We start from the raw sequence: 13,771 nt of genomic DNA, 5'->3' as shown, positions 1-13,771 counted from the left end.
AATTGTTGTTTCGTTATTGCTACGTTTAATTTGTGAAGCGCCGTGAGCCTGTATGTGTGGGAACAGCGCGATAGAAGAGCTCTTCATTATCATTATTATCATTTTTATTACTATCATTATTTTATCAGGAACACGGAAATTAAAGAGAATGCAACCAACCACACACACATACCCCGTCAATCAAGAACATTTGAGAAATACCAAATCCCCCACACCCAAGGGCTTTGTAGAAATACAGATTCCTCATTAGGGTCAGTATAAGACAACAATAAAATCAATCTGAAGAGACAAAGGTGACGATAATACCTGGATCGAATAAACGATTGTCTGATTCCTTTCAGCGCTTCACAGCTAAGAACAAACTGTATTTCCTCTTCTTTCGAACGTTTGCAATGTTTGGAAACGAAATTCATAACCTCGGAATTATATATATATATATATATATATATATATATATATATATATATATATATATATATATATATATATATTTATTTATTCTTCATACCTTTTTGTATATCTATATATACCGATGCAAGGCCAGATCAGAAATATACAGTCTAAACCTTGTTGAGACATATCTTACATGTATAACCAATGTAGAGTGATGGCCTAGAGGTAACGCGTCCGCCTGGGAAGCGAGAGAATCTGAGCGCACTGGTTCGAATCACGCCGGCAGTCGCCAGTATTTTCTTCCCCACCACTAGACCTTGAGTGGTGATGTGGACGCCAGTCATTCGGATGAGACGATAAACTGAGGTTCCGTATGCAGCGTGCACTTAACGCACGTTAAAGAAACCACGGCAACAAAAGGGTTGTCCATGACAAAATTCTGTAGAAAAATCCACTTCGATAGGAAAACAAATAAAATTGCATGCAGAAAAAAAAAAAAAAAAAAAAAAAAGGGTGTCGCTGTTAGTGTAGCGACGCGCTCTCCTTGGGGAGTACAGCAGCCCGAAATTGACACAGAGAAATCTGTCGTGACAAGAAAGAGTAATGCAAATATAAATGCAAACTGTGCCTGTACCGTGAGTGCAGCTAGACAGGATCGGGTAACAACACCCAGTCACGTAACGACGCGAACAGCAGACATGCCGACACCCGGGGTGGGGATAGGGGGGAGGGGTGGGGGGTACCCGGTTACTGAGATATGATCTGTACCCGTCGTCATCTATGACATGGGACACCTCGATGGGAGGTCCCGATAACTGCGTCACGTCCTGTGAGCGGATGGTATTTTTCGTCCCACCCGTCCAGGGAGGCAGGGAGGGAGGAAGGGAGGGAGAGAGACGTCTGAATGGTTTAATGAATAGGCCTCAGACGCATGTCACTGAGGGTGGTTACTAAGTCATATTCACAACAGAAGGATAGTTTCAGAGAGAGAGAGAGAGAGAGAGAGAGAGAGAGAGAAGCTGGACAGAGAGTTATGTATGAATGGACTGACTGCTTTTTCTGCAGTGATGTTGGAGAGAGAGAGAAGAGGGAGAGAGAGAGAGAGGAGTGAGAGGGAGAGAGTAAATGGAGAGACAAGAGAGAGAGAGAGGGGGAGGGGGGGGGGGGGGGGTTGAGGGAGACAGAGATGGGTAAAGGATGGAGGGGAAGAGGGAAATGGAGACATGGAGAGGGAGAGAGATGAAGAGAGAGAGATAGAGAGAGGGACGAGACAGAGTGACAGACAAAGAGGGGGAGAGAGGGAGAGAAGGAAAGAGGGACAGAGAGAGAGAGAGAAGGAAAGAGGGACAAACAGAGAGAGAAAGAGAGATGAAACACGTACACACACACACGCATGCACACACACACACACGCACGCACACACACACACACACACACACAACGAATCGATGAGGTTCTTGAGGGGAACAGCTCCAGTTTGGCCAACACAATTACTGCTCAAATTTAATGTGTTTTTTCCGTCGAAGCTCCCTCCTGTTTCAAGATTCATTGCTATTGTTATGGTCTCAAACGTTATAGTCTTAGCTATTTCTCCCTGAGACATTTCCTGTGATCGAATCAAGCATTGGCTTTGGTTCCGTCGTGGTCATGACAACCTATGAACCCACCCCCCACTTCCCCCCACCCACACACACACATACACTCACTCGCGCAAACATACACGTTCAACAAACACACGCATTCACACACACACACATGCACACACACTATTCACTCACACACGCGCACACACAGGAAGAGAAATCTTAGCGACAGAGAGAGAGAGAGAATGAGAGAGAGCTAGAGAGAGAGATAGAGTGTGTGTGTGTGAGTGTGTGTGTGTGTGTGTGTGTGTGTGTGTGTGTGAGACTTATGTGGTGTGATTACTGGTGTGATGTTTGTTTTTGAACCAGATATACAGTTTCTCCATCCACAAACTGACCATGGTAAAACGCATGCACACCATCACCACTAGATACAGTCTCTCCACCCACACAGCGGCCGAGGTAAAACGCGTACCATCAGAACCATACACAGTCCCTCCATCCACAGACAGCCCGTGGTAAAACGCACACCATCAGAACAAAATACAGTTTCTCCATACACAATGCGGCCATGGTAAAATGGGCACCACCAGAACCATGTAAACAGTCTCTCCAGCCACAGGTGCCCGTGGTAAATAACCCATCATCAGCACCAGTCTGTCTATCCACACAGTGGCTGTGGTAAAACGCGCATCATCAGAACAACATTCAGTTTCTCCACCGACACAGTGACCATGGAAAACGTGCACCATCAGAACCATATTTCATATATATAGTCTCTCTATCTACAAAGTGTCCATAGTAAAACGCACACTATCACAACAAAATACAGTTTTTCCATTGACACAGTGGCCGAGGTAAAACGTGCGCCATCAGAACCAGACACAGTCTCTCCACCTACAAAGTGTCCATGGTAAAACGTGTGTGGATGGTGAGACTGTGTCTGGTTGTGATGTTCCGCGTTTTACCATGGCCCATCTGTGGATGGAGAGTTCTGGCGCGTTTTACCATGGCCACAGTCTCTCCATCCACAGAGTGGCCATGGTAAAACGCGGAACATCACAACCAGACACAGTCTCACCATCCACACAGTGGCCATGGTAAAACACGCCAGAACCAGACACAGTCTCTCCATCCACATATGGGCCATGGTAAAACACGGAACATCAGAGCCAGACACAGTCTCTCCATCCACAGAGTGGCCATGGTAAAACACGCCAGAACCAGACACAGTCTCTCCATCCACAGAGTGGTCATGGTAAGACGCGGAACATCAGAACCAGACACATTCACTCGATGCACAGTGTGGCCATGGTAAAACACGCCAGAACCAGACACAGTCTCTCCATCCACAGGGTGTCCATGGTAAAACACGCCAGAACCAGACACAGTCTCTCCATCCACAGGGTGTCCATGGTAAAACACGCCAGAACCAGACACAGTCTCTCCATCCACACACCACACTGAAAGGAATCCCAAGCCTCCCTTCTATCCCTGTGGTCTGTCGGACCGAGCGGCACATTTTCCGCCTTTCTGCTTTATTCCATTAACGCCATTTGCGGGCCCCGACTGCTGCAGTGCATCAGAGAAGCTCTGTCAAATATCATGGGTGTGAAGGTTTTCGTCCTCTCATATCTCTGTCTTCTATAGAGAGTGAGAAGTACGACTCTGTGTGTGTGTGTGTGTGTGTGTGTGTGTGTGTGTGTGTGTGTGTGTGTGTGTGCGCGCGCGCGCGCGCGCGAGTGCGTGACGCACCGTGTGTGTAGAGAAAACGAGAGCTGGTATCTCTTCGAATGGCAAGACGCGTAACTAATCAAAAATATAATAGGGCACTTAACACATTTTAAGAAAGACTGCTGTTTCTCTTCATTTGAAATAAATATGACATTTTTAATTCAAACGAATTCGGCACCTAAAACAGCTATGCTCTGCTTTCTTTAAAGTAAATATGCACTTCTTTGTTTAAAAAGATTCTGTCTGCTTACTTAAAACCAACAACAACAAAAGCATACATTACCTAATTACAAACAAACAGAGATTTCTAAAGGGCTTACAATTCACTATATTTACCTTGAAACAATTCCATACAGTTTAAGACCCCTTCAGTGCTGGGTGTAAGACAGTGGAAAGTGGCATTTTCAGTCATAAAACAACATCCAAAACATAAGCCTAAAACTGAGAAAATAGTCTGGAAATATACCACTCAAGATAAACTGTAAATTTTCAGCCTTCCGAAATGTTAGGTCCCTTCTGACGACGTCATTAGTGACGTCAATATGCACGTACGCGTCCAACGTTAGCAGAAAAAAGTATTTTGCACAATACCTCTGAATGAATATCTATTCATTTGGTTCAGAATTACTCACGGGATGTTTTCGCATGGTGTTATGAAAAAAAAAAGTATCTAAACCTAACGATGGAAATTAAAAAAGGATTAAAAATTGGAAAGAAAAGACTTTTGATACTGCTCTACTAGAAAAAAAAGAATTTATCGTGAAAAAGGAATTCAAACGCTACTTTTGAAATGAATGCAGCACCGCTTAATCCAGTGCAAATCCACACGGCTTGATTACACACACACACACACACAGAGAGAGAGAGAGAGAGAGATTCTGCACTGCTTCATTTTACAATTCAGATAGCTCTCGTAACATGAAAGCGCGCCCTGAGGTTTATTACCCAGAAGGAAAACTGAATTCCGAAAGCAAGTCTAAACTGCTAGTTTAAAAAGGATTCAATCCCATTTAATCCAGTGAACATCCGCTATCACCGCTTGAAAAAAAAAAGGGGGGAAAAGATTCTATTCTACTCCCCCTTTTTCTCTCTCTACTATTCTGACGAAACTCTCCCCCACACGAAACAAAGTGCCGCTCCAAGGTTATTCACTAGACATTTTTAAAAATAACCGTCTCTGTTATCACCCAGATAGACCCCATCTGCTGTAAAGAAAGTCGTCAGCAGAATTACCGTCTACACCGACCACTCACTCCATCGTCGCTGGTGGCGGAACGGGACAGAAGATGGATGGCTAGCGCCAGAACCAGTTGGGAGGACGCAGGTGTCCTTTGCCCAGTCTCTATCTCCTTTTAACGTCCCTTCCATTGGCTTGTAAAAAAAAAAAAAAAAAAAAAAAAAAAAAAAAAAAAAAAAAAGGAAGAGGGGGTGAGGACAAACGTGAGAGAAACCGGGAGAAGAGGAGAGGGACGGAGGAAGGAGGGAAGAAGGAGGAGGAGGAGGAGAAGAAGGAGAAGAAGAGAAAGAAGGAGAAGAAGTGAAGGAGGAGGAGAAGAAGAAGAAGAAGAAAGAGAAGCGAAGGAAGAGGAGGAGAAGAAGAAGAAGAAGAAGAGGGAGAAGAAGAAGAAGAAGAATGAGAAGAAGAAGAGAATGAGGAGGAGAAGAAGAAGAATGAAAGAGAGAGAGAGCGAGAGCGAGAGAGAGAGAGAGAGAGAGAGAGAGAGAATACAGCTTATCATTAAACACACACACACACACACAGAATTAAAAAAAACAACAACACCACACACACACTTTTTTTTTTTTTTTTTTCGTAAGTATCGGTTCTTATTCCAGTACATGCCATAACTTCCTAACTAATTCAAATACTTATCCATTCGCTTAGATGGCTTCCCTCACACACACGCACACACACACACACACACACACACGCACACACACACACGCCATCACACTTACATACAAACAAAGACTGCGAAACAGATGTTGGCACTTTTGCTCCCTCCAGTGCAGGAGAGCGAAAGTGTGTGTATGTGTGTGTGTGCGCGCGCGCGCGCGTGTATGTGTGTGTGCGCGCACGCGCGCACTTCCATGTTGCTTTGTCATCCAAAAGCATCGGAGGAACAAGCAGACACCGCCGCACGAAATATTTTAACACGAGACGTCGGATTCTTGCTATTATTCCCTGTGCTGAAATAATCAACGTCTTGGGGCACAGTTCATAACAAAGTGTTCGTTAAAAAAAAGAAGAAAAAAAGAAGAAATCTGGGACTTTTCACTGCTAATGTTTGACTTTTTCAAATCTTTGTTAGGCAGTCCAATTGGGTTGTTGTTATAACCTTTTTTTAACGCCTATATATATATATATATATATATTTTTTTTTTTTTTAGAGTTGGAACGTTATTCCTATAGCCAGATTGTTGTTAAGTTCATGGTGTGAGTAGTATTTTTTTCCCTTTCCCTCCCCTCTTTCCGCCTTTTTTTTACCCAGTTTATGTGGATCGACATTTGATGAAATTGAAACACACACACACACACATACACATATCAACACAAACACACACATCAACACAAACACACACACACACACACAACAAACACACACACACACACATCACCACAAACACACACGCACACTCATCACCACAAACACACACGCACACTCATCACCACAAACACACACTCATCACCACAAACACACACGCACACTGAAACGAGACGCACGTGCGACCTCAACACAATCCCACTGACCATGCCACAGCAGAAGATGACGAAGGCCAACAGGAAGACGATGTCCGTGCATCCTCGGTGTCTCACTGGTATACTCAGTAACCCTTTCTGGTCGCCCGGGTCCTGCCACAGAGAAAGCATCAAGCCTGAATCAGAATGCAATGATGACGGGAGCAACAGCCGAGTGGTTAAAGCGCTGGACTTTCAATCTGAGGGTCCCGGGTTCGGATCTCGGTAACGGCGTCTTGTGGGGTAAAGTGTGGAGATTTTTTTCCGATCGCGCAGGTCAACATATGTGCAGACCTGGTAGTGCCTGAACCCCCTTCGTGTGTGTACGCAAGCAGATCAAATACGCAAGTTAAAGATCCTGTAATCCACGCCAGCGATCGGTGGGTTATAGAAACAACAATATACCCAGCATACATCCCCCCCGAAAACGGAGTATGGCTGCCCACATGGCGGGGTAAAAACGGGCATACGGGCCCACGAACGAAGAAGAGAAAGCAACAATGATTTATTAAACCAAGGTACGAAAATCGCGTGTGGTGGGGTGTTTGCTGCAACAAACAGCGCAAGGAGAATCATTCACGCTGGAACAGTGACGTTTCCCATCACCCAACATCTCTAATGATGTTCTCAGCGTTACCCCCACAACTTCCAAGTCAACACTGGCAGGAAAAGATTGACCACCTGCTCTGATTTCCCGGGAAAGAATCGATTCGCGACTTTGATTTCCACTCGCTGTTTCCTGATTCGCTGTTCTTTCACTTCTCGCAGCAGCAACCAAGTGAGCATGGCCTGTAATTCTTCTTTCTCACTCCATAATCCCGCTCAGTCATTCACCGACCTTTTTAAGTTCAGAAATCCGCGTACCACCAATTCTCAAAATCGATGGTGCAGAGTTGGTTTGTTTTTGTTGTTGTTGTTGTATTGTTTGCTCATTTCAAAACTGAAATCAATGATCAAACAATGTTATAGTGCCCGTGTTGGTTTTCATTTTCCAAACATTCTGCACAATGGGATAATGTCTCCTTTTCGATTCCTCCTCTCTATATATGTATATATATATATGGAGTGTTGGGCTAGAGGCAACGCGTCCGCCTAGGAAGCGAGAGAATCTGAGCGCGCTTTTTCGAATCACGGTTAAGCCGCCGATATTTTCTCCCCCTCCACTAGACCTCGAGGGGTGGTCTGGACGCTAGTCATTCGGGTGAGACGATAAACCGAGGTCCCATGTGCAGCATGCACTTAGCGCACGTAAAAGAAGCTACGGCAACAAAAGGGTTGTTCCTGGCAAAATTCTGTAGAAAAATCCACTTCGATAGGAAAAAACAAATAAAACTGCATGCAGGAAAAAATAATAAAAAAGGGTGGCGCTGTCGTGTAGCGACGCGCTCTCCCTGGGGAGAGCAGCCCGATTTTCACACAGAGAAATCTGTTGTGATAAAAAGAAATACAAATACAGATAGATTCTCTCTCTCTCTCTCTCTCTATATATATATATATATAGAGAGAGAGAGAGAATGAATGAATGGTTGAATGGTTTATTCATTATAGGCCAAGGCCCCTAAACAAAGGTGTATGTAACAACATAATTAAACTGTCACACAAAGATATTGGTATACAGTCTGTTATGAGCACAGTGTCTCTCTTACTTTAAATGCTCGATACATAAAAATACATATAGATTTTTTACTGTCTTTTGATTTGTTGAAGACATTAGCGGAAGAGAGTAGACTGTCTATAATATTTTTTCTGGGATACTCTGAATCACGGGGAATACTAGGACAAGAGAGAAAGAGAGAGGGAGAGAGAGAGAGAGAGAGGGAGGGAGAGGGAGAGAGAGAGAGAGAGAGAGAGAGAGAGAGAGAGAGAGAGAGAGAGAGAGAGAGAGGATATGGAAGTGGAATTTTGTTTAATTTCCCGTCAAACATACCAGTGAATGTAAACAATACATATACGGAGGATTAATTTTGTTTAATGCCCCGTCACACACACACACACACACACCGGTAATCGTAGGCAATGTACGCTGAATAAAGTAAAATAAAATAAAATAAAGCAAAATTTGAACTAGGTTTCCATGAAATCAAAGTACCAGCTGTTATTGTTTTCCAGTCCATATCCGGCTGATGATGACTGAACGTCTGAAGGGTACAGTAAAACAAAGTCCGCCTCCCACACAGCTCATGGTCTGTTTGTGATGGTCGGACAACGAGACTGTGTGGGCGTACAGACAGCAATAAAAAAAGGAATGTGTGTGTGTGTGTGTGTGTGTGTGTGTGTGTGTGTGTGTGTGTGTGTGTGTGTGTGTGTGTGTGTGTGTGTGTGTGTGCGTGCGTGCGTGCGTGCGTGTGTGTGTGTGTGTGTCTGTGTGTGAAGCACAAACGATTACATGTGTTTGTGCGCGCGCATAACATGCACAAACGTGTGCGTGCGTGCGTGTGTGAGAAAAGAGAGACAGACAGACAGACAGAGACAGAAAGGATAAAGTTTGGAAGGGAAAATGAAATACACAAAAACAAACACCACCACCATCCCCCTCCTGAAAACAAGCAGCAAAAAAACACAAAAAACACCAACCACACAACGAAAACCAAAACACCCAGAAATATTCTGGACCGACAGTCCAAACATTCTGTTATGAAACACCACCACCACCACCAACAACAACGACAGCAACAGCGGATCTACTTTACCGACAACAAAAACAACGTGACACACAAGTCAAATGAAAAAGAAAAAAGAAAATCGCTCAGAAGCAACAAAACAACATCTTTGGAACCCAAAGAACCCCAACCCCCCAATCACCGCAAACCCCTAATCACAGTCACACCTGGCACAGAGGCAAGACGCCTTGTTACTACTGACTACAACTATAGAGGTGTGCGCATTATCATCATTTAGTACCCCCCCCCCCCCATCGCCCACCCCCACCCCACCCATTCCTCCTCCCCCCCCCCCAACACACACACAGGCATTCTAGCATTCTCACCTCCCGCCCAGAACTTACGCTCCATCGTCTCCATGGAGATGCGTCAAAATTGCCGCAGTTTATCTTTTGCTGTTCCGGTAATTGCTGTTGCTTTGCTGCTGCCGTTGTTGTTGTTGTTGTTGTTGTTGAGTGCGGCTTTCCTTCCTAAATGCTGCGCTCCCTGCTGCTGTTGGACAACCGGTCACAAGTTGTGTGATATGAAGTCATGAGTGACTTCTCTCTCTCTCTCTCTCTCTCTCTCTCTCTCTCTCTCTCTCTCTCTCAGCGCGCGCATAAGTTCTCGAACGTAGTACCCCTCTTTAGTTCATTGTGTAAAGTTTTGTTTCTTTAATAATAAAAGACAAAAAAATACATATGAATATAAAAGAAGAAGAAGAAGAGAGAGAGAGAGAAAAAAAAAGAAAAAAAAAGAAAGAAAAAAGAAAGAGATTCGACTATGTCCATAAAACCTGCCAAAATCATAATAAGAAACGACAAACTGACAACCCTAAAAACGTTTGTTTTGTTTTTTGGGGGTGTTTTCCCCCCTCCCCCTTTTTTGGGGGGTGGGGGGTGGGGTGGCGGTGCATTCAATGTGAGAGAGGACCATAACCATATCACAATTTAACTGCTGCAAAGGGAAGATGACACACAACATCAGAAGCCAATCGCCTCAAATAATGAATATGTCGCAATATCTACGCCTTACCATGGCAATGCTTAGTTTTCCCGGAGAGAGAGAGAGAGGGGGGAGAGAGAGAGAGAGAGAGAGGGGGGAGGGAGAGAGAGAGAGAGAGAGAGAGAGAGAGAGAGAGAGAGAGAGAGAGGAACAAACAAACAAAAAGCAAAAACAAAAGTAAAATAATGCTACGCGGTGTTAGAAAAAAGAGAGAGAGAAAAAAAAAAACCCTACAAAAACCCCGCTTTTTAGCAGCGTCAGGTTACCATACATCAGAAAGAGACACCGTCACGTTTTAGGACAGTTGATCGTGTCAGCAGCCACACTCTCCTTCCTGAAGTCTCGACACTCTCAGACGTGACACAAGGCGTCTGACAAGACGTCAACAGATGACACGCTACAGACCTCCTTCCACCCACCCCCCTACCCCTCCCCAAACACACACACACGAACTTCAATATATTCCCCCCCCCCCAACCTCACCTCCAACGTCTCCACCCAGAAAACGCGCAGTCTCCATGGCAACGCGAGAGAAATAACTACCGGGGGTACATTATCTCTGCTGGGAGTGTGCAGTAACGGGAAGACGCGCTATTTTCGGTATCAAGAAACTGAATGGGGTAAATCTTGAAAATCACGAAGTCTCACTAAAAAGTCATGAATCACGGACATTCCTCTCCATTTCATCTCCCCCCCCCCCTTTTTTTTTCTTCTTCCTCTTCTCTTTTAAAGCTCCAGAAAAAAAAAGCTGTTCCGTAGAGCCATAAAGGTTGCAACGAAACTCGTCAATACGTAGGAAAGTATTTCACAATATGCTGTGAGTCTCAAGCTTGGGTAATCTATTTTTATCTGCATTGTCATTGGTGGTTTACGCTATTGTATTATACTGGCACCGTTACTGGTTTTGAACTGAAGTGTTCTATTGCACTGTATTGTATGCAATGTATTGCACTGTACTGTAATGCGTTTTATTGAATTTTCTTGTCACAGTTGATTTCTCTGTCAAATCAGGGCTGCTCCCCCAAAGGAGAGCACATCGCCACAGTACAGCGCCACTCATTCTCCCCCCCGCATCTCCACCTCACCTTTTCTTTTCTGCCTGCAACTGCAATCAGCTTTACTGTCAAAGTGGATTTTTCCTAAGGAATTCTGCCAAGGATCAAGTCTCTTGTTGCCATTGGCTCTTTCACACGCACAAAGTGCATTCTACACTCAAAACCTCGGTTTATCGTGAAAGACTTGCAAACCGACCACCACTCAAAGTCTAGCAGAGGGGGTGGGTTGGTATGGAGGGTTACTGGAGGGGAGGGTGGGGGAAGAGGGCGGGGGCGGGGGGTCAGTGGGTGGGGGGCGGATAAAAATCATGGTCCGTGCAGGAATCGAACTCAGAACACTCGCTACATACTTCGGCGCTATGCCAAAAGGCCAGTGAAGAACTTGTATCCAGAGCAAGAAAACAGTGCTAACACACACACATATAAAGTGCGAAAATTTCAAAACTATCAGTTAGAGATGCTTATAACATATCGGATTTTCCCCCCAACATAATTATGATGATGACCGGAGATACAGATGATAACGATGGTGATACAGATGTAAGCGCGTTGGGTTACGCTGCTGGTCAGGCATCTGCTTGGCAGATGTGGTGTAGCGTATATGGATTTGCCCGAACGCAGTGACGCCTCCTTGAGCTACTGATACTGATACAGATGTCCATTTGGACGTGAATTCTGGTATGACACAGAAAAGGTGAAAGCACGCCCCTGCAAACACACACACACACGTGCGCGCACATATATATAGAGAGAGAGAGAGAGAGAGAGAGAGAGAGAGAGAGAGTCAGTTTCTCAAGGTGTCACTGCGTTCGGAAAAATCCATACACGCTGCACCACATCTGCTAGCTAGGCAGATGCCCGACCAACAGCATAACCCAAAGCGCTTTGTCAGGCCTTGAGTGAATGCACATCAATTTGTTTACCTATCAGAGTGGGTATCTTCTATAGAATTATGCCAGAGGACAACACTTTCGTTGCCGTGGGTTCGTTTTCATCGCGCCAAGCGCGTGTTGCACTCGGGGCCTTGGTTTATCGTCTGATCCCAATGAGTAGACTCACCGACTCAGTTTCATTTCCCCGTCAACTTCGGAGAAAGGGCGAGAGTGGGATTCGAACCCAGACCATCATGGACTCCTTGAGAGAGAGAGAGAGAGAGAGAGAGAGAGAGAGAAGAGTGAAGATGGTTTATTCACATTAGGCCTCAACCCTCATGAAGGGGAATGTTAACAATATCGAACAAGCTATAATCATGAACTGTATAAGATACAGAAATAAATGTTACAAATCTTTGATCAGATTAAGAAACAGCAATTTCTTTATACTTTAAGGCTTTATAAAGATAAATAGACACATTTCTAACAACGCTATCGTCAGTTCAAGATAAGAGAGAGAGAGAGAGAGAGAGAGAGAGAGAGAGAGAAGAGATGTTACAAAGGAACCAAAGTTACCCACAAGATGTCCAGATACTTTTGCATCAACAATCCAGCCCCAAACCCATACTTTCTTCAGGGACAACTCTGCATACAGATACCTTCATAGATAAATCTCTGTCGTTTCTTGGTGATCGTTATTTCACACACAAATATCTAAAAATGGTAATGCAATGCTGATTAAAACAAAACAAAACCAAACCTTTCGTTCAAACCTAACATACTACTTGCTGAATGTTTCTCTGTTAACTTTATGATTACATTTTTTTTTAAACCTTAAGAAGGTAATATTTTACCGGTTTTTCGGAGTGTGTAACATTTGTAAGTCTCCACTGCCGATAACACCGTCGAAACTGAACACAAAACAGCAATTGTTTGTACATGCTTTTGCTTTCATTTACAGGCATCTATCAGGCATCTATCGTCATATATATCAATTCGTCGAAGGGACAATCGTTCTCAAGAGCGCCAGAAACAGAATCTTTCTGACTGACTCTCTGTAAGTGTGGTATATTCACAATCATACCCGAGAAACGGCAGTTTTTGACGCCGAATGTAAACCATACATTTTCACTTTAAAAATTTTTTATTTTTTTTTTACTTGAATGCATTATTTATGACATTATTCAAACGCACTCAAACTACATTTGGCAACAGAAATCTTTTCAATGTTTTGTGTTGGATATCTAATGAAACTTTGTGGAGTATGCCGCTATGTATGCAAATAAGTCCGAAGTTTTTTTGTTTTTGTTTTTTGCTTTTGGTTTTTGGTCATCTAGTAAAAAAAAAAAGGCTTTGAAACTCTGCACAACAGTCGGTAACTGCTTGTTTGAGATTACAAAACCAGGATTTGTTGCACGAAAAAAGTTTCCAATAATGTCACCGGCTATTCATGACTAGCCGACCAATCACGACATGCAAAAAACAACAAACAAACCCAAAAACATTGACAGAAAGAGAGAGAGAGAGAGAGAGAGAGAGAGAGAGAGAGAGAGAGAATTATTTTATTTCTGAGGGCAACAGAATAAGCAAACATGCTCTTTTTTACAGAAAAATCTAGCCCTCGAAAGGGAAACAAATTGGAGAGAGAGAGAGAGAGAGAGAGAGAGAGAGAGAGAGAGAGAGAGAGAGAGAGAGAGATTATTTCTGAGGGCAACAGAATAAGCAAACATACTCTTTTTTACAGAAAAAT

At 43.9% G+C, this 13,771-nt stretch overlaps 1 protein-coding gene across 1 annotated transcript in view; it reads right to left on the bottom strand.

Moving 5' to 3' along the window:
• The window catches only part of LOC143295067 (choline transporter-like protein 1), a 111,862-nt gene that overhangs the window by 51,602 nt on the left and 46,489 nt on the right, over positions 1-13,771 (bottom strand). The window contains exon 3 of the mRNA XM_076606627.1: positions 6,463-6,564. Within this exon, the coding sequence (XP_076462742.1) occupies positions 6,463-6,564 (102 nt within the window). The remainder of the gene's footprint in view (positions 1-6,462; positions 6,565-13,771) is intronic.

Source organism: Babylonia areolata, chromosome 20 (genome assembly GCF_041734735.1).
Source record: "Babylonia areolata isolate BAREFJ2019XMU chromosome 20, ASM4173473v1, whole genome shotgun sequence".
Taxonomy (NCBI): domain Eukaryota; kingdom Metazoa; phylum Mollusca; class Gastropoda; order Neogastropoda; family Buccinidae; genus Babylonia; species Babylonia areolata.
Note: the sequence above shows the minus strand (reverse complement) of the source record. Positions and strands in the feature narration are given on the sequence as shown.